At 51.9% G+C, this 19333-nt stretch overlaps 6 protein-coding genes across 6 annotated transcripts; 2 read left to right on the top strand and 4 right to left on the bottom strand.

Moving 5' to 3' along the window:
* Positions 1–753: 753 nt before the first annotated feature.
* AtWU_02188 (glycoside hydrolase family 43 protein) lies at positions 754–1801 on the top strand (the record flags this gene model as incomplete). Its single annotated transcript, XM_035497302.1, has 2 exons — positions 754–1068; positions 1127–1801. 2 exons carry the CDS (start codon positions 754–756, stop codon positions 1799–1801), a joined length of 990 nt encoding a protein of 329 aa, XP_035353195.1.
* Positions 1802–2097: 296 nt separating this feature from the next.
* AtWU_02187 (BCS1 and AAA domain-containing protein) lies at positions 2098–3900 on the bottom strand (the record flags this gene model as incomplete). Its single annotated transcript, XM_035497301.1, has 1 exon — positions 2098–3900. The coding sequence occupies one exon, from the start codon at positions 3898–3900 to the stop codon at positions 2098–2100; it is 1803 nt and encodes a 600-aa protein (XP_035353194.1).
* Positions 3901–4651: 751 nt separating this feature from the next.
* AtWU_02186 (alkaline phosphatase family protein) lies at positions 4652–6878 on the bottom strand (the record flags this gene model as incomplete). Its single annotated transcript, XM_035497300.1, has 3 exons — positions 4652–5028; positions 5085–6348; positions 6417–6878. The coding sequence occupies 3 exons, from the start codon at positions 6876–6878 to the stop codon at positions 4652–4654; spliced, it is 2103 nt and encodes a 700-aa protein (XP_035353193.1).
* A 1585-nt stretch (positions 6879–8463) lies between these two features.
* Positions 8464–9213, top strand: AtWU_02185 (uncharacterized protein; the record flags this gene model as incomplete). The annotated part of the gene is made up of 1 exon (XM_035497299.1): positions 8464–9213. One exon carries the CDS (start codon positions 8464–8466, stop codon positions 9211–9213), a length of 750 nt encoding a protein of 249 aa, XP_035353192.1.
* Positions 9214–9946: 733 nt separating this feature from the next.
* Positions 9947–13954, bottom strand: AtWU_02184 (uncharacterized protein; the record flags this gene model as incomplete). The annotated part of the gene is made up of 1 exon (XM_035497298.1): positions 9947–13954. One exon carries the CDS (start codon positions 13952–13954, stop codon positions 9947–9949), a length of 4008 nt encoding a protein of 1335 aa, XP_035353191.1.
* Positions 13955–15679: 1725 nt separating this feature from the next.
* AtWU_02183 (putative HLH transcription factor (Hpa3)) lies at positions 15680–17359 on the bottom strand (the record flags this gene model as incomplete). Its single annotated transcript, XM_035497297.1, has 4 exons — positions 15680–15996; positions 16058–16297; positions 16354–17094; positions 17146–17359. The coding sequence occupies 4 exons, from the start codon at positions 17357–17359 to the stop codon at positions 15680–15682; spliced, it is 1512 nt and encodes a 503-aa protein (XP_035353190.1).
* Between the last annotated feature and the right edge of the window lie 1974 nt (positions 17360–19333).

Below are 19333 nucleotides of genomic sequence, written 5' to 3'. Positions count from 1 at the left end.
CTAACGACGCTAGTAGAATATCCAACGGCCCAATAGTTGCTGCTGTACCGAGGCAACTGGCCAAGCTACTACTGTTTCCGTCACATCCAATGCCAACCGATATATCGCATTCGCCCGGTTGGGTGAACATGTCACTATGGACTGCCTGTCAAAGCGAGTCATCTCTCGAATTCTAAATGCTCTGTCCTAGTGACCGGGGGCAAGTTCAATGGCATCTATTGGCTGGTGAATCAGAGGCAGCCTTGCGGCACTTGCATTTAGATGAGAGCATCCACTTGCCACATCAGTCCTGACGCCAAGTCAATACAATATTGTCCGCTAGTCTACCTGGAAGATCCACTAAATTCCGAATATGCATATAGACGCACTTCGAGTCCATGCTAGCACCTGCCCTAGGCCAAGTTCAGCTGGGCGATGTATCCATCCCGTCCCCCCAGACCAGCAGACCAGATTTCACCCGCAACGCTGGGCATCAAATGATCGATGCTTTTGTACAAAATGGGGAATAGCACCTCATCGATCATTGAAAGCGGTCATCAGCACGGGTGGGCCCTGCTTACTGCCCTGCTCTCGACACTCAGATATAAAGCAACGGCGAAGCATCCCAGTATATAGTAACATTGCATATACATTTCTTCCATCGCACCTGAATATAACAGAAGCAACACCCCCAGCCGGGTCTGCAGACTCCTTACAGCAACACTACTACTACATATCCATTCCTCAATACCTACCTTCCCAAACAAAGACACCATGCTGTGGACCCATCATCTCCCAGCCCTCTGGGCCCTAACCCTCACCCTACTCACATGCGTACTATCCTCCCCCATCGCCCTCCGCACCACCGGACCCTGGCTAGCCCTAGACACGGACTTCCCAGACCCAGGCTTCGTCCAAGCCGACGACGGCACCTGGTACGCCTTCGGCACAAACGGCAACAACCGCACGGTACAAGTAGCCAAGTCGACAGACTTCAAAACATGGACCCTACTGGACAAAGAAGCCCTTCCCACACTAGCAGGCTGGGAGACGCAAATCGACCACTGGGCCCCAGACGTAGTCCGCCGCGTAACCACCCCCCATCCCCTCTCCATCCCCCCCAAAACACTAACAAAACCACACACAGAACGACGGCAAATACATCCTCTACTACAGCGGCGAAGCCCAATCCGATCTCCGCCACCACTGCATCGGCACCGCCGTCTCCACCACCACGGACCCCAGCGGCCCCTACATCCCCAACCCCACCCCTCTCTCCTGCCGTCTCGACCAAGGCGGGAGCATCGACGCATCAGGCTTCCTCGACAAAGACGGCACGCGGTACGTGGTATTCAAAGTCGACGGCAACAGCATTGGCAACGGCGGGGACTGCAACAACGGGATTGCGCCCTTGAAACCCACGCCCATCCTGTTACAAAAAGTTGATACCGATGGGTTTACACCCGTGGGCGACGCAGTGCAGATCCTGGACCGCGATGATAGTGATGGGCCGTTAGTCGAAGCGCCCAATTTGATTCTCCATGGGGATACGTACTTTTTGTTTTACTCGACGCATTGCTATACGGATGAGAAGTATGATGTGCGGTGGGCGACGGCGTCGGAGATTACGGGCCCGTATACGAAGACGGGCAAGCAGTTGGTTAAATCGGGCGATTATGGGTTGGTTTCGCCCGGGGGTGGCACGGTTTGTGGGTGTGGGGATCGTATGCTGTTTCATGGGTTTTGTGCCGAGGGGGATAGTAGGAGGTGTATGTATGCGGCGGAGGTGAGGATTCAGGGGGTGGAGGTTGGGTTTGTTTAGTAGTGAACTTTTAGTGAACTAAGGGTTAGGGGTTGGTGTTTGGAGTTTTGGGAAGGGGGGTTCTGCTATATATCATATACTTACATATACCACGTTCGCTTTTGGGTTTGTTTATATCGCGGACTTTATATGGTTCGGATGAATAGTATCTTCTGTTGTGTGAAGAATACTAGAATTTTGCATGTCACTCATATTAGTATGGGGCTTTCATTGAGAGTAGGGTATCTCTACTATCTATAATCATCATCATCATAACTCTCGAACCTGGACAAAGCTACAAAAAGAACACAAGAAATCTATACCTTCCCCTCCTTAGCCTTCTCCTTCCTCTCCTTCCTTGTCTTCTCTGTCCGCTCCAACCACCCCCCAATCCCAGCTATCGCAGCCTCCGGATCATCCTTATAATTCAACAGGTACCCCTGCACCTCTGCAGCGGTGAACTCCCCAGCCGGAATACCAGCCGCGAAATCCTTCGCCAACTTGACAATCATATCCGAAACAGGGGGCCGTTCTTCCATTCCATCAGCAATGGTCGTCTTCTTAACACCATTGGCTTTGCCGTCGTGGCTGGTAATAGCGTTCTTCCTCCTGTTCGGAGAAATAGAGCGCAAATCACCCTCAAGCGTGGAATAAATGGATGAGAACAATTCCCTGATGTCTTGGGAGTGAGCGTACCCAAAAGTGATGGTCATGTCCACGCGGCCGGGACGGAGGAGCGCGGCATCGAGCTTCTCCGGATGGTTCGTAGTCATGATGAGGATGCGGCCTTCGCTTGCTGCGACGCCATCGATAACGTTCAGTAGGCCGGAGAGGGTAATCCCCTTGTTATCAGGGGTCTCCTCGGAGGGCTTCTTGTCTGTGGACGAGCCAGCGGGAGTGTTGGCAGCAGTGTTGGGCGCAGCGGCAGGGTTGGCATTGGCGTTGTTGGGGTCGTTCTTGTTCTTGTCGTCTTGGGTGCTGTTGGCCGCGCGCTTGGAGGTCATGCCGGCGCAGTCGATGTCTTCCAGGAGGACGATGCAGCGGCGAGGGAGGTCTTGGAATAGAGACATCAAGTCGTCTTCGTCCAAGCTCTTGGAGCTCAGGTTCAGCAGGTATAGAGGGAGGCCGAGAAGTCCTGATGCTGCAAAGCAGAGACTGGTCTTTCCTGTTCCGGGAGGGCCGTGGAGGAGGTACCCCCGTCGGTAGGGGATGCCTCTGTTGGAGTACCATCTCCTCGTGCGGGGGTGGAGGTATTCCTTGATGTCTTTGATGAAAGACTGCTTCTGGTTCTGGTCTAGCACGACGGTGGAGAGAGGCCTGGGGTGGCGTGCCATGCAGCGTACCCAGTCAGTGTATCCGCCATTCTTCTGGCCGCGGTAGATAACTGTGCTGTTTCCGTCTCTGGCTACCCATGCCCTCTGAGCTTCCGCGAGAAGTTCCTTCAGGATAGTGGGGTCACGACCGAAACATGAGATGAACAGTCGCTCAGGCACGTATCGCATGTAGGAGATGGTGTTGTTGTTTTCCTCTTTAGCACGAGTGAAGGTAAGAAGACGACCACGGAACCAGAAGTAATGGCTTCCTTCGGCTGGGGTAAAGCGGAGGCGCTTGAACTTGTCTCGTGCAACAGTCTTGGCCCAGTAGTCGTCAAAGTCGGAGACGACATTGCCGTTCTCGTCGTATTCATCTTCGTCATCCAGGTCACCCTCGTCGTCGGAGTCGTAGTATCGTGCGCCGCTGGAGATCTTGGTGCTAGCTACGAACTGAGTGGACTTTTTCGTAGAAGGGTGTTGTGCCATCCAGAACATCAGGTAGTTGTACACTTCATCCTCGAGGCGGATCTCAGCAGTTGAGACACAATACTCGGTTAATAGCTCATGTGAGCGGGAGAACACATATCGCAGCGAAGCAACAAAGGCGACAGCCGTCAAAATCATGGGAATATATTGAGAGAGGTCGATGTGTAAATATGATATTAGGAACCGGGATATGAAGGAGTACCCCGGAATGAACATGTCCAGCATCGCGCTGTCGGAAGGATTCATATACTGTGAGGAAGATGTTGCGTTCATGACTGGTGTGTTGTTGATGGTGTTGCTGAGAAAAGCGCTTGAAGCCATGATGAGGGTTTCGTAACTGTAGGGTACTGATATATAGAAATCCAGCAATGCTAACAATGCCGGGGGCGCGGAGTTGACCTTGGAATTAATAAGTGATCTTTAGCGGCAAATAACAACAATATGCAATTATCCGGCAGCTCTATAAGAGAAAAATGGAAATTAACGCTGAAGGAAAGGTGTAATCAATTGGCATGGAAGGCTCCTGTTGTCGAGAACGAACTCTTCTTTTATACTTCTATCCCAGCCATGTCGCGCCAGGCAGGAAGGCTGACAAGCCGTGGCATCGTGGGGTTGGTAGGCATCCATCTGCGCCGAGCGGTAGGAGCAGGATCTAGAGCGAGCCTCTGACCCATCGTGTAGGCCAATGTGTAACTGACGAACGGCGCCCAACGAAGGAAGTGACTGGCGCAGTGGAATGCGCAGCTGACGGGGAGCCACTTGAGTCATAGTCCGAAGCAGGCGGGCGCCAATCCCGGCAACTCAGCCGGCGATCCTGTGGATTCTTCCTTTTCAGCCGCATCCCCATCTTCCTCGAGGCATCTCCCTGCGAACCAATAATGCCTTTCTTGTATTCAATCCTAGTCTGTAAAAATCCAAATGTGGGTATCTTGATTATGACGTATTAATGGGCCCATTATGGCCCCCCGTCCTTTGAAAAAGCCGCGCCTCGCAAAAACAACCAACAGTAAGACCACCAGAAAACCAACAAGCAAAGAAAACAATGTCACAGCCACTCGTTCTATGTCTATAATCATGATCCGGTGAAATTGTCTTTCACGGTGTCGAATATGTCGGTCGCCCACTCCTTCGCTTCCTGGAGTTTGTCCCAAAGGGTCCCCCACCAGGTAGGACCCTTCTCATCCTCGCTTTCCGGGTCAGGCTCGGGCTGAGCTTCAGGCGCCGTTTCCGTCGGGGACGCAGAAGAGGAAATCTCTGCCGACGGCATCATCGTTGGCGTCATAGTGGCGGTCGTGCTAGTAACTGGAGGATCTGGAACACTGGCCAGCGTGGGTGTGTCTTCGTCAGAGTGAAGGCCTATCGTCTTGAGAGGCAGACGCATGGTCCCATTGTTCGGGTGGGCGGTGATGCCGAGTGAGTCGCAAATAATGTTGTACACATTGATGTTTTCTACCTTGGTTAGCTAAAATCCAACTCCGCCCGACAAAGGGTCGGGGATGACTCACGAAATGCTTCCAAGCGACTGTTTGGTTCATGGGGGAATGCGGGTCCCCTGGCGATAAAAATTGCCCGCATCAAGGGGTGCTCGTGGTCATATCCATGAATGCCTCTGGGGTGATAGACCTCTCCATTCTCCAGGGCCTTCTGGGCATCAAAGTCGGCACGCTCGACGACTGCCCACCCTGTCTTTGGAATTACCCACAGAGGGGCGATGCGATCATTGTTTTGGAAGTGATAGCGTTCAGGCATGCCCTCACGTGTGTAGATCTCGACCGCATGCGAATAGTTCGCGGCCACGCTCTCCAGCTGATCCTGGAGGATTTGGAGATCCTCTGGCCGTTTGGGACGCAGCCCGCGTAACGGCCAGCCGTCGATGCGCTGGACTAGATCAATATCGACCAGGTCCTCCAACTGAACCAATCGCTCGGTCGCGGTTGTCGCCATGCCATGGTCGGAGACAATCACGATGTTCACGACATCCGTTAAATTGCGTGCTTCGATACCGGAGAATAGACTGCCAAGCATGTCGTCCACCTTAGCGATTGTGTTGCGAGTTTCAGTGCTGTTGGGGCCATAGTTATGTCCATCTGCATCAACATTCGGGACATAGGCAGCGATAAACTGAGGCCTTTGGGGCGCAATGTCTGACTCCGCTTCTACTCCCGGCATATCCAACAGTCCCAAGATGCGTTCCACTTTCGAGGAAAGCTTTTCGGACCCGTTGTATTCGTCTAGGTAGGTTGGATCTACGCCTCCGATATGTGCCTCGGAGCCCGGCCACATATGAACAGCGGTCCTCACGCCCTGATTCTCGGCCGTCATCCAGAGGGGCTCCGCGTTCCACCATTTTGGCTGCATGCTGACGGACGGGTGGGTATAGTAAAACTCTTCCTGCAGCTCCGGGTCCCAGAAGGTATTTCCAACGATTCCGTGGCTCTCGGGATATAGTCCCGTAACAAGTGTAAAGTGATTCGGGAAGGTCACGCTCGGGAAACTGGGTAGCATGTACTGCGGCGAGACGCCATTTGCAATGAATGAGCGAAGGGTTGGGGTCAAGCCACGAGTGAGAAAGTCCGCTCGGAAACCATCTAAAGAGATCAAGATCGTCGTGGGGGCGAACAACGCAGTGCCATTAGATAGAAGTTGCCTCGAGGAATGAGGGGCTCGATACTTTATAGATGCTTTATATGCGCCCAGTAGGAAGATGAGGAGAAGGATAAAGATAGCGGAGAATACGAGGGCGAGTCTGCGCCATGGAACGCGCCGTGGCTGGTTACCATAAATCAGTACCGGAGCTCCCGCAAAACCCATGAGAGGTTATTGTGTGACATCCATACCTGCATAAAAGCATATTCCTTGACCCGTGTGTCGAAGTCGGACGAAGAAGGGCTCAGGAGAGAGTGCTCATCGTCCCGGTGACCCTCTTCCATCTCGAACATTATCTCTCCGGATCCACGCGCCTTCTTACGACGCTCTTTGCGGGCCTCTCTTCGGGCCTGTTGGCGTTGTCTCCTGCGTTCCTGCTTTCCGATTCGAACACTACTACTGCTGGGGCTGAAGATGCGGCGAAGGCCATGAGTTGGACCGGTTCGGGTGAGCAGTTTCTCTGTTTCTTCTTCCTCTTCCAGTACTGTGCGATCGTGCTCGGCAAGCTCTAATGTAGTGCGTGATCTCCGAAGAAACTCGTCGTCCTCCGAGTCAGAGTCCTGCTCTGACGGGGAACGTAGCGACTCGGCATCTTCGTCATAGTCGCCAGGAGACAGCAGGGCGGAGGTGGGAATGTTGCGTCGGAGAGGCATGAGTGACGGGTGGTGGCATGAGGCCGGAGTGCAGATGCACGGAGGAGGGACCGACCGACCTTAGAGCCGGTATGGCGACACGTATGAAGTGTTGGTAAGGGAAATAGTAAGGGTCTTGGGGAATGATAAAGGATGGCGGAATCATGGATTAATTGACCTCGAGGGGGCGGCGATCGGCGGATCTCCGGGCCGGTGCCGACTGAGAACCACTGGTCCAGTTCATGTCTGTCCTTCCCCCACACCATGGATATGCTCGAGTTTGTATAACTATCAAGACTTACCTCTTGAGTTGACGGAGGATTTTGTCCATGTATGAAGCTTGATCTATATTATATCTTGACCACCTCCTATTCATCTGGTTTGAGGGATGTCTACATGTCGTCTATTCCTCGCCGCTCTGCCAAAGGGGTCCTGTTGATAGTAATCAGTGGCCTCCATACTTGAAGCTTCACCAAGAAGTCATCCTTCACGACATTGGCATCTGACTTGAAAACAACTGACTAATCTGAGTGCTAAAGCCATCATGTCTGGATTATGCCTTCGCTCCCCTGATGGGATGACAGCTTGCACATGAGAACCAGACAAAGAACAGAACTACAAAGGAGCTATCGAGCATTCAAAGAGACAGACAAACAATGAAAGGCTAGCTAACACAGGCAGAAGCCTTGAACGAGAACCCTGTTGTTGAAGAGTCTTTAGTGCATGTCTGTCGCTAAGTCCCAGCATTGGTAGTACTGAAAGCTGCAGTCGCAACGATGTCCCCAACAATCGACAACTTGCGCTTTGAATGACTAACATGACTAACGAAAGACGACCAAGTCACAAGTTGAGATACACCAAGAAGCAGCTAGATTGAGCTACTAATCGATCGACATTTAGGTGTGAAACCTCCAGTGGCACATTGCTTGCGAAACATGCCACAGTCGAGACTGCAACGTGGTGAGGTTGACGTAGCAGCATCCTGGGGATGCTTCCGTCTATTGAGAGGTTACTGCATCCTCATTGCGCTTCCTAAATGCGTTCAAAGATACTGTTCTCTTCGCAGGGCTACAGATCGTCGAGGAATGGATCAACATTCCTCAGGTGGCTGATTCCGGCCACTCGACTTCCCTTTTAGGAAGCCCTGGGGTGGCAGTTTCAAGTCACATGACACTGGGAAGAGCCCCAGTTGGATCTGCTACCAGCAGAAGTAGTTTATCTAGATCCGGGTGGCTGTCAATGCTTTGGGTTGCAGCTGTGCTATTTTGAGATCCAATCTGTTCGATCTAGTCCGGAAGCAGTGCCTGGCTTCCCACGTTCGTTCCCACACTACGGCATCCGGATCCCTAAACCTCTTGCGATTCGTGGATAATACCATGAAGAAGCACTTGTGCCGGAGTTTAAACCGACTGTCAAGCAAAGATGGTGGTACCGGAACGGTACATCAAGGAAAGCTATAAAGAACCTCAAGATCCAGCTCGATCCGTCTGCGTTGTCATGCTTCATTCTCTACCTTCCAATCCTTCTTCTTGACGCTCAGTTTTGCTGCTTGTACCGCGATAGATCTCTTTCTTCTTCTTCCTCTCCCAAGTCTCTTCCATTCACAATGCGTTACTCAACCCACGTTGTGACCGCTCTGGCCTTCGCTGCCGGCACTGTCCACGCAGCCCAGTCCGCTAGTGACGACGGCAAAGTGACAACAGTGACCGCCCAAAGTACCGTCGAAGCCACCGCTGTCGTCACCGCGGAGCCCAGCAGTGCTGCAACTGAATCCGCCGTTCAGCACCCCCCTCCCATTGCCGCATCCAGTGCCCCAGCTTCTGCCTCCTCCGAGACAAGCGTCCCAGTCATCAAGTCCAGCGCTACTGAGTCTCAGCCCGCTGTCACTGAATCCAGCGCTCCAGTAGCCACCAACACCGAGCCCGCCGCTGTTGGATCCAGCGCCCCGGCTACCCAGGCGATTGGCACCGCTGCTCAAACGAGCGTCCCGCTCATCAAGACCTCCGGAGGGGAGACACAGGCCGCTCAAACGAGCGCTCCAGCTGCTGCCAGCGTCCCACCAGTACCGATCGAATCGAACCCCGCTGTGACCAGTGCTCCTCCTGCCAGCATCCCCCCGGCCGCTAGCGGCAACGCCAGCACCACTTCATCGCAGCGGTTCTCCAACTCGACTACCTCTTCAGGGTCCTTCTCTACCGGCACCTCTGGAGGCGGTGGCGGTGGCGGCGGCGCTGCTACTGTTCCTGCTGCACCCACCTCCACGGGATTCATCTCGTCCAGCTCCGGTGCCAAGATGGTCCTTCCCGGCCTTGCTCTTGTCGGAAGCATCGCCATGGGCTTGCTTGTCTTGGCTTAGATCAGCGCTACTTTGCCTTGAGCCAAATATTGTCTCTTTCTTCTGAGATTATTCCTTCGATATCATGCATCACTAGACTGCTTGATGACAAAACGACTGCCCCTGAAACCAATACAGAAAAAATAATGCAATACAGCGAAGTGGGGCAGACCTTTTTCTTTCACACCCAGAAACTTTCAAGAAAAACACTAATACTATTGACGAGAAGTGGATCGCTTCGCTCACTTATGATACATCTATTTCTGGCTTGCTTGTTAATTCCCGGTGTTTTGTCCTTCACAATACAAATAATATATACTATGCTCTTGTTGAATTCCGATATTGTACTCTGGATGAGAATACCAGATGGTCAATCTGTTGGATTTATATTATAGAGGTATATACGGCGTTTTATCATGTTTTCATTTCTTACTTCGGTTTCTGGAGTACTCAGGTTTCATGGATTGTGTATTAGACTTTGGTGAAATTCATTCAATCATGATCCAATAGGAACATGCATTCAGCTAGATCGTAATTCTCAAGAGAATAAACATGGAAACAAGAGAAAGAAACTTTTTCATCTATTTTATTCATATCTCAGCATCTATATTAACTATACTGCATCTGCACGTGATTTTCAATCATCATCTTCGAGTCATTACTCCCCATAACCAATACAACCATACGTTATATGCAATCATCATTCAGAAAACAATCAAAAGTCAACAAATCATTTCACCTTTTCCCTTCCATCCTACGAACTCGATACCCAATTCGCCCACTTACAAGAACACCCCCCACTCCCACCATCAACACCCCCATAATCCCCCGTGGCATCCGTCGACGCATTCCCATAGAGGTCAAAGATCCCCGGGGCCGGATTCACCAGCGTGCCACCGTACGATCGATCCTCGAGCTGCAACTTGACTTCCGTCGAGTTGATTTGCTCGCCGCTCTCCATGCCATAACAATAGACCATTTTCTTCATAGCGTCCCCGCCATGGCGGTCTAGAGTTATGGTGATGGGGTAAGGGAAGGATCCGGGGCGGGTCCAGTCATTGGCGGAGGAAGGCGTGGTCGTTGCTGTAGCACTTGCGGTTACTGTGGATGCTGTTGCTGTGGACGTGGAGGTTGTGTTCTGCAGGAGGGTGTCGTTGGAGCGGGTCCAGATTTGGACGAGGAAGCGGGTCTGTGACCATGTGCAGCGGACGCGGGCGTCGGATTCGTTGGATCCGCCGTTTTGGTCATTGGCGTTTGTGTCGGTTGTATTGCCGTCGATGGGGGCGAGGGAGGAGAGGAAGATGGAGCGGTCGAAGTAGGTGTAGAAGCCGTAGTGTTCTGTGCTGAGGCCGCGGTTGTAGAGACGGACGGGTTGGGAAGAGGGTAATGGGTATAGGTCTGCGGCGGTGGCGGTTCCGTCGGAGTCTTCGTCTGGGGATGGAATTATTGTTGCGAGATTGGGGAAGGAGCTGTCGGAGGATCTTCGCGCCAGGCGAAGGGTGGATGTTGATGTTAGGGTGCTGGCTGAGAGGAAGGTCATGTGGAAGGGGGTTTCTTCGCCGGCGTAGGGCACGGTGTTGTTGTCTGTTGTGTTGCCGAGGAAGGTCTGGTCTTTCATGCTTGGTGGGGATGGGGATGGGCTGTAGGGGTTGTCGGAGCTCCGTGAGGAGAGGGTCTTGCTGGATCTTGTGGCAATCGTGGTGCTGTTAGGGTAGGTACCGTTGCGGAATCGGATTTCCACACGGAAGTTCGGCTCGTTGGCGGCGTAGGGCTCGTTGGCAGATTGTTCCTCTGGTGGTAGAGCACAGCTCCAGAGCGTGGATGGAGTTATGCATCCTGATTGCTGGACCTGAGGCTTTGGTCCGGCAATCGTTGCGATACCGGTGGGCATCGGTGGATAGCCGGTGAGATTGAGCCACTGTGATTCCACTGGAGTTGAGTCGCCTTTCCCTGTCAAGGTCATGACTAGGAGGAGGATGATCGCTATGATGATGAGGAAGGATGTGAGGATAGCCAGGTACCACCGACGTTTGACCTTCTTCTCCTTCTTGTCTTTGCTACCGAAACAGCCGTTCTTGTGAGACCGATCACCACCGCAACAGCAACAGCAGAACAACAAGCCAAACTTCTTTTTCTTTTTCTTCTTGTCTTCTGTCTCTAACGTTTTCCGTCGTATCTCGATTATCTCTCTCTCTGTGGTGGTATGTGCCACTTCCTCTCGTGAGAGTGGATGAGGCTCCATGCGATGTATAGAGGAGCTAGTGTAGTGAGAAGTATATGTAGGCACTGGTGTAGATGAGCTGTTGTAATTGGACGTGTATGCAGGCGCCAGAGTGGTATGCATGTCGGATAACGGGATTGATCCAGCCCTCTCGGTGGCTTGCTGAAGGCCAGGAGACGTAGGGTTCGGCGGCTGCGGCTCAGCCTGCTGTTCCTGAGGGAATGCTGGATGCTGGTGTCCATTGGGTGCTATGAGAATTGGCGATGGGACAGTAGCGGGATGGACATGGATAGTCTGAGCTGGAGGCGCTGGTAGTGCAACCGGTTGGGGAGCTTGCACTATTATGGGCTGAATGGCTGGCTGGGGTGCTGGCTGAGGAGCTGGTTGGACCACTGGTTGGATGATTGGCTGAAAGATTGGCCAAGATGTTTTCCTTTCATATTGACTGTCTGGAGGCGGGGCCAATTCTCCTGTTTCTCCTCCGGCATGCGGCGTTGGAAATGTTTCTTGAGGCATCCCCCGTGACACTTCATCAGAAATAGGCTGATTTGGAGTGTTGCCAGGAGGTCCTCCAGCCGAAGGGTGTTCACTTGGAGGATTTTCGCTGGGAGGATGCTCACTGGGAGGGTGCTGACTAGGAGGATGCTCAATTGGGGGATGCTCGCTCGGAGGATACTCGCTCAGAGGACGCAGGGTTGGAGGAGGTTGGATTGTTGGATGCTCAGACAGAGGTATCCCCCTTGAGCTGGCTTTCCCAATTGGATCATTGTCCTGGAGATTGTCAAGGGCGGCCTCTACTCCCTTATCCATAACACTCGGTTCATACACAGTGCGTGCCTCTGAGGTGGTGGGAACAGCTGTCGAGCCAGTACCTTTATCTTGTGGCATGTCTCCCACGTCGATCAGGAGATCCCTACTGTCTGTGGAGCTCACAGCTGTACCCTCAGTATAGCCGGGGATCTTGTCTTTGGGTGTTATAGAGCAGACGTGGTTGACGCATTCGAAGTACGGCCGTCCGCTGAACAATTCGTGGGCACAAGCTTGGTAGTATTCAGCTGCAGAGCCCTGGATTGGCCTTCCCGGGAACATGAATGATGTCGCATCTCTCGCTCGTTCGACAGGTTGGTTTTGATCACTCAGTCTTTTCTCGTCAAAGGGATTCAGACCAGCGTCTGGCCAATCGGGTGTCAATTCCTTATGGTGAGGTATTATGGCTTCTGGCGTGTCGGGCGAAAAGCTGGATACTTCCTTTTCCCACCACTCATCACTCGATGCCCTTGACTCCGTTGCGATACTGGGAACTGGTGGTCTAGCAGTCTCAGTTGGGGTGGTGGGACCCATGGCTGTGCTGTAGCGACTCAACAAAGGTGAAAGCAAGTAGGTCCACCAACCCTGGGATTGATGCCTGTTTGTTTCAGTGTTGATGCTTAATCTATCCGGAATCTTTCTGGTATTCCCGCTAGAAAATGACCGAGACCGGCTCTCCCGTCGCACATCATCTTCTTCAAACAGAGTGCCAGTTGAGAGCGAGCGCTGTCTCCCTGTTGCAAATACAGATTGCCTTCGTGTCGATTCAGTGTTCATGTTCATGCTCGGATTCTCATTCTGCTCCAAGAAGGCAAGATTCGGGATAGCAGGCACAGGCGGAATGTTAATATCACTGTCATTGTCATCGGGGTACGGCGTTGGTTGAGAGTAAATGCTAGACGCTATCCTAGGACGAGGATGGGTCGTGTCAAGGCTCGTCCAGAATGTGTCTTCCTTGGCCGGAGTCACAATTATAGACGGGGTCAGTGCCGCTCGTTGGGCATGTCCAGTGTTTACTGTTAGCCCTCTTCCTTGAGTGCTTAGCGATTCATCAGATGGCATGCTTAGTCCAATCATAATCGGCCGATCGGATGGCGACAGATCGTCATTTCCCTTCTTTTTTCGCCTGATGTTGAAGTAAGACAGTCGTTTGCTGTCGAATACGGACGGTTTCACGGACGATCGGTCATAGTCCTGACCGGGAACTTTCTTCAATATCCCTTTCAAAGTATGTGCGTTCCTTTCCTGTTCTCGCACCTCAGAGAGAGCTTTTAGGTCATTCAAATCCATTAAAGTTGGCACTGATCCATCTTCAGGCGCATTTGACGTAGAATGAGAGAAGTCAGTTACCAAACTCAACCCGACAGGCCGTTCTGAGCTCTTTCCCGTGTAGAGTCCAAGATTGCTTAGGTCCTCTTGGTTCGGATTCGTCTGATAAGAGACCCCCGTCCCATCCACTGCTTCCTGTGACTGCGTGTGCTTGTCATAACTTCCCTCGCGTATAAAAGGATTGTTCCTGCGTGTTGTCTTATTCAGAAAAGCAAAAGGTCGATTTCTTTCCATGTCATGATCCTCTGGAGAGGATGGCACCGGGCTCGGAATCTCCTCTGTGATAGGAGACGACAAAGGGAAAGTCGGAGCTGCAGGAATTCGTAGTCCTGCCGTCGAATCCTGCATCTCGGGGGCCGTATGGCCTGCGAGGCCCAAAATCTGCCTTATACTAGACCAGATCATCAGTTGGCTGGTTTCAGTAACACAGCATTCAGGGGGTTGGAGTAGGCTAAGTTACCGTAGACGGACTGGTGTAGCAGATGAAGGTCGTTTCGGTATAGATCAAGCAAGCCAGCTGCGAGATTGTGAATCCTTTCCTTGTTTAGATCGATAGTCTTTGATCGTGCAAGTGCAAAACAAAGGACGCTTGGGTTGGTATTGTTGTGATCAAAGCATCCAGGTGAGACAATCGCAAACCAGATGAAACAATGACCTTCAGAGCACAAAGCAGCTTCAGCACAACAACACAACAACACCGGCTGTTATTCACACATTCCACTCTTATGGAAAAAAGGATACAAAGAGCACAAAGAAAAACGAATAGGTCCGAACCCGTAATCTAGGTGGACAATTCAAACACGACCAGCTGGAGTGGGAGAAGTAGCACATGGACAAGCAAGGCAACAGAGAGAAGAGGAGAAACGATGGAAGAATCATTACACGACCGGCTGATGCCAGGAAGAAGTCCAAGCACCCGGTGGGTGCTAGGAATGAATGGGAGAGCTCATGTATATCATGCAACAGCCATCCTTGACCTGGACACTTTGCGGACCCGCATGGTCCTGGCTACTATTTGTGCCGAGTGCCAAATCCTCCGGCCTCAGACCGTCGAGCCGGACGGGTCGACACCATTGGTCACGGTTGCTTGGATCAACTCTGCAAGATGATGTTTGGCAGGTAGCTCCAGGGGTGGATTGGCTCCTGAAGAAGCCGTGGGAGCTCTGTAGCCGCCGATGGGGGGCACGCGGCGCTAACAGAAGCATATCTACGACGCCGGTGAGGTTGCAGAACATCGCCGGGCACCAATCAGCAGCCACGACGCCCAGGGACAAAAATAGCCTGCATCAACACGGCAGTCCACCAGATGCCCCCCCCAAAGCCAAGTAGCTCTGACCTCCTAACTAACAATATCAACAATCAACGGCGGTTTGAAGCTACAATGTCATGAGTCTCTCCGCTTAGTCGACTCAATCCGGAAATTACCAGGACGGAAACTGAGGTGAAATAGGTTCTCGATCGACATCCGTGTCGACCGGTATCAACCGATGCTTCGACATTTGATTTCCAGGTATCTGTAGAGCAAAATACACATAATAAACAAACCATGGGGATATCAAAACAATGCCACACATACACACACACTCCTTTTTCCAAACAATTGTTGTTCGTGTTTCCTTTTTGACCTTCTTCCGTGCATTCACGGTACCTTTAACAAACACCGACAATACATGATGAAGGGCGAATAAACACAGACCCCACGCCCTCAAGTTTCCATTTCTTGGGGAGGAGTAAAGAGGAGAGTAAAAACGGGTAGGGGTGAAATGACTTTGGGGAGGTGGAAGCCACCTTGACCCCGAGATGTTATGTAACGGGACATGACCAGGGGAGTAATGCGGGGGAGGTAAGAAATATAGAGAAACAGGATGAGGTATCGGTTCCCCGCCATAGGCTAGCCAAGAATCGCTGTCATGCCGACCAGAGTGATGGGTAGGATGATGAAATAGTCAAGCAAATGGACGCTCGAAAGGACGATAGCCACCCAAAACAAATCTACAAGCCAGAGAAAGAGAAGTCGGATATCACGTCTAGAGCGCGGGGTGATGTGGACCGTGTCAAGTAAAGCAACCGTCACCAATGCATTCATCATGGGCTATATCATGGGTGAAACGATCGGTGGCCCTCGATTAGCTACCGCCGTTCGTCGGTGTATTGCACGCCTTGCATTGGAGCAACAGTCCCGTTCATGAGAGGAGGAAGCGTTCGCGGTTGCTCTTGTGGCATCGCAGTTCCAGGAGCATAACCGGAAAACATAGCGCCATGCACTTGCCCATTTGGCTGTGGCGCTGTTATGGGATGATGCTCGAAGATCGACGGCTGTCGAGATTGGCCGTTGGCTTGCTGCTGACTGAGTTGCGCGCGCATCTCGTCAAGTTCGCTCCTCAACACGTCATTTTCTCTGCGAGTAGTAGTAACCATCTTCTCAAGATGTGAGATGTATTCAATAGCTACAAGTATGTTAGCACAAGAAACAACATCTAGGGCTGTGGTTGTGATGGTTTAAATTACCTCTTGTGAGAGTCTCCCATTTACTCGATTTATTGTTCTGACTTTGTGGGAGGCGGACGCGTAAAGCTTCGAAGCAATCCTTCATCTCACTGCGGCGCTTTCGCTCCGCCAACTTGTGTGTTACTCTCAGCTCGGGGGTCCTGCTGTAAGGCGTACTACCGCTATGTGCGTCTGCTTCTCCAATGAGACCGCGGACTTGTTTGTGCTGTAAGGAATGGTGATGCACATTTTGAGGGAGTTCTAAAGAAACGTCAGGAACGGTGGTTCGTATATCTTAGGGACCTAGAAAGACATACCATGCTGTCCACGAGGCAACCGTGCATCAGAGAAGACGCTACTGGCAAGCGACTCAGCTGTACTTCCTTTGCGGGAGAATTGATTGGTTGACTTCTCGGTGGTAGAAGAGACAGAGTTGGATCGCGCAACGTCGGGATCGGGGAAAGCGTATGCAAGACCAGCGGTAGGTGCCTCCGCATTGTAGATCTCGGAGCGAGGATTCGATGAGATGGCAGGTGCAGTGCGACCAGCTGCAAATCCGCGATGTTCGCTAGCCCGCGGGCCAAGTGGGGAGAGTGGTTGGCCCCCAGAGTATCGAGGGCCGCGATAGGAATTGTTCATATTCACGTCCATGGAGATACCGCGCTCTCGTTGAAGACCCGAAACAATCGACGTTTGCGAAGCATTCGTGCTATGGTAAGGAGATGCGGGGTTAATAGCAAGCGAGCTGATTCCTTGGTTCATCCTGCTATCCACACTGCTCCGTCGAGACTCAGGGGGCTCCACCATACTGCCTCGTTGAGAAGGCGCATCGTAGTTCTGGTTGATCGAAGGTAGGGTGGTGTTCGGCTGAGTCGAGCCGAAATTCGGAGAAGGCTGCGCTCCCGCAGATGAAGGCGTGTTGGTGTTAGAGTGGTCGTTGGGGTAAGGGGACCGATCCGAAACGTAGGATGCGCGATTGGGAGAAGGTTGGGAGGTGAGGAAGGAGAGAGAGGGATAGTTGCCTGTCGCATTTGTCGTGGTTGAGTAGGTAGACGACCCTAGGGGACAATCAGCCTCCGCAGGTGGGAATGAATAGGACGAAGCCTTACTGGTACTCTGAGGCATGGACCAATTCCCCGAATCACGCTCTATCGTATTTAAAGAGGCATTTCCCGGTGACTTCTCGGCCTGAGTAAGCATGCCACCGGCCATACTTGCTGTCAAGGTCGAGATAGACGGGAGAGTCTGAGTAGACGACACTGGAGGGGTTTGCGGTCCCGTGGTAGCGGGCTCCCAAGGTCGATGAGCAAGAGTAGTCTCCATGACAATCTGTTGACTGGTGTACCAGCACTCTAGAAAGGTACAAAGGAAATGGATCTCAGGGGAGAAAAGGCGTTAGAAGAGGCAATATCGCAAGGAGTGTTCTGAAGTGTTTCGAGAGCAGATGGTGTAAAAGTCAGGGTCTCTCCGCTATCTCATGTTCGGATATCGGCTCAACACGTAGTAAGACAGTGAACGTTTCAACGTTGACTGACAGACCGACTTTATGTAGTATAAATTTAACCAATCGTATGTGTTCCAATGGCGAATCCGTGGGGTGCGCGCAAGTATGACTATCCGAAAACCGAGGTAACAGCCTGGCGCGTTGATGGGATCTCGATGGGGGGGTGGGGGCAAATCCCTAATCCAACTGATTCTGAAAGACCTCCGATTCTGGTGGAAATAAATGCAAAGTGACAGAATCCAGCAGAGTGATAGAAATCTGTCTCCACTTGACAGTCAACACCGGGGCGTATAACCAAGAGGGTGGTATGCGTCAACGAACCGTCTTCGCACGGTATTGGCGAATCGGCAGACACGGAGTCAGAGGCAAGGGCGAAAAATGCTATGCGAAAATCGTGAAGGGCGCAGTGACGTCCAGGTCGCAAAGGTATGCCCGGAAGAGGGAAAATGGAAAAACTGCCGGAGAGGAGAGGAGGGCGGGAGGAGCCGTCGTGGTGAAAGCGAGCGGAAGACGGAGAGTGAGAAGGATAGGAAAGAGAGGCGGATGGGAGAGAGGTGTTAAGTGACGATTAACTGGGATCGGCGAAGGAGAGAAGGTGTATGATGAAAATCGACTTTTTTTTTTCCCCCAAACAAAAAAAAGTAGAGGAAGAGTAAGGTAGGAGAAGAAAAAAAGGGAACACTAAATGTTAAGTAAAGGAACAAATCGTGTCAGCTTCGGCCACATGGGGGGGGCTGACGGAAATTATGTACGGGAGGGCCAATGGTTCCGGGGCATGGGTTTGCGGTGCAGGACTGGATGGAGCTTACCAGATGGCGAAGGTGCAAAACGCTCGGGCGGCGCAGCGGAACGTGGCACGAGATTAAAACGACGAACAATTGGGCAGGAAGCTGTGTTAGGGCAAGGTCCCCGACCGATGGCCAGCAGAACCTTAACGTGACCGGCTAGAACGAAGGCTTGCGGGGAATGAGAGTAGTAGGAGTAGTAGTAGTGGTGGTAGTAAGTAAGTAGTAAGTAGTAAGAGGGAGGGGAGGGAGGGGGGTGGGTGGGAGAGAGGGGGCAAATGATGAGCCGGCAAAAAATGAGAGGAGCAGAGAGAAAAGAGAAGAAGGACTAGAAGGGCACTTGACTGAGGAAGGCAAGTCGTGGGACGGGCAGGCTGAGAAGTAAGAAAATCGGAGCAGAAGGGGGGAGGCAGAGAGAGGGAGGAGGAGGAGGGGGGGGGGCCGCGGTTTGAAGAATGGATGAGAGCGGGTAACAGTAGTAGTGAAAAATAATAATAAAAAAAAAAAAGTGGTGAGTAGTAAAGTAGTAGTAGTAGTAAAAGTAAGCCAGCCCGTCAGTTAACTGCAAGCTTCTTTCTGCTTTTCCCTTCTCAACTAACACCAGATAGGTGAAAGCAGTAATAATAATAGTAGTAACCAGTCAACGCCGTCTCTTCTCGTCTAGTTCGCAGGAACCAGACTGTGGCACTGGTGTCTCGTCGTTTTGGAAACCTTGATGGATCGGGCGGGAAAATGTTAAGGGAGATGGGAACTTTGCTCTTAGTTGCGGGAGCTATTCGGACTAGTTTGGAGAAAGTTGGAGCGGGTCTGGATGAGAGACCCAAAAGAGTCTTTAGAAGAAAATGAAATAGTAAGAGAATGTATGTGTCGTTTTCTTCTAAGCAAGAAGGGAAGGAAAAGTCAGATATTGAGATCAGTTCGGATTTTGACAGTGGAAAAGGCCGATTATGGGATGGACCAGGAAAACCAAGGCACTCAAGAGAGAGAGGGGAAGAGGAGAAGATTAGA

The sequence above is a fragment of the Aspergillus tubingensis genome (genome assembly GCF_013340325.1).
Source record: "Aspergillus tubingensis WU-2223L DNA, scaffold_3, whole genome shotgun sequence".
In the NCBI taxonomy this organism is placed as follows: domain Eukaryota; kingdom Fungi; phylum Ascomycota; class Eurotiomycetes; order Eurotiales; family Aspergillaceae; genus Aspergillus; species Aspergillus tubingensis.
The sequence above is the reverse complement of the archived record's forward strand: the minus strand, read 5'-3'. Positions and strand labels throughout refer to the sequence as shown.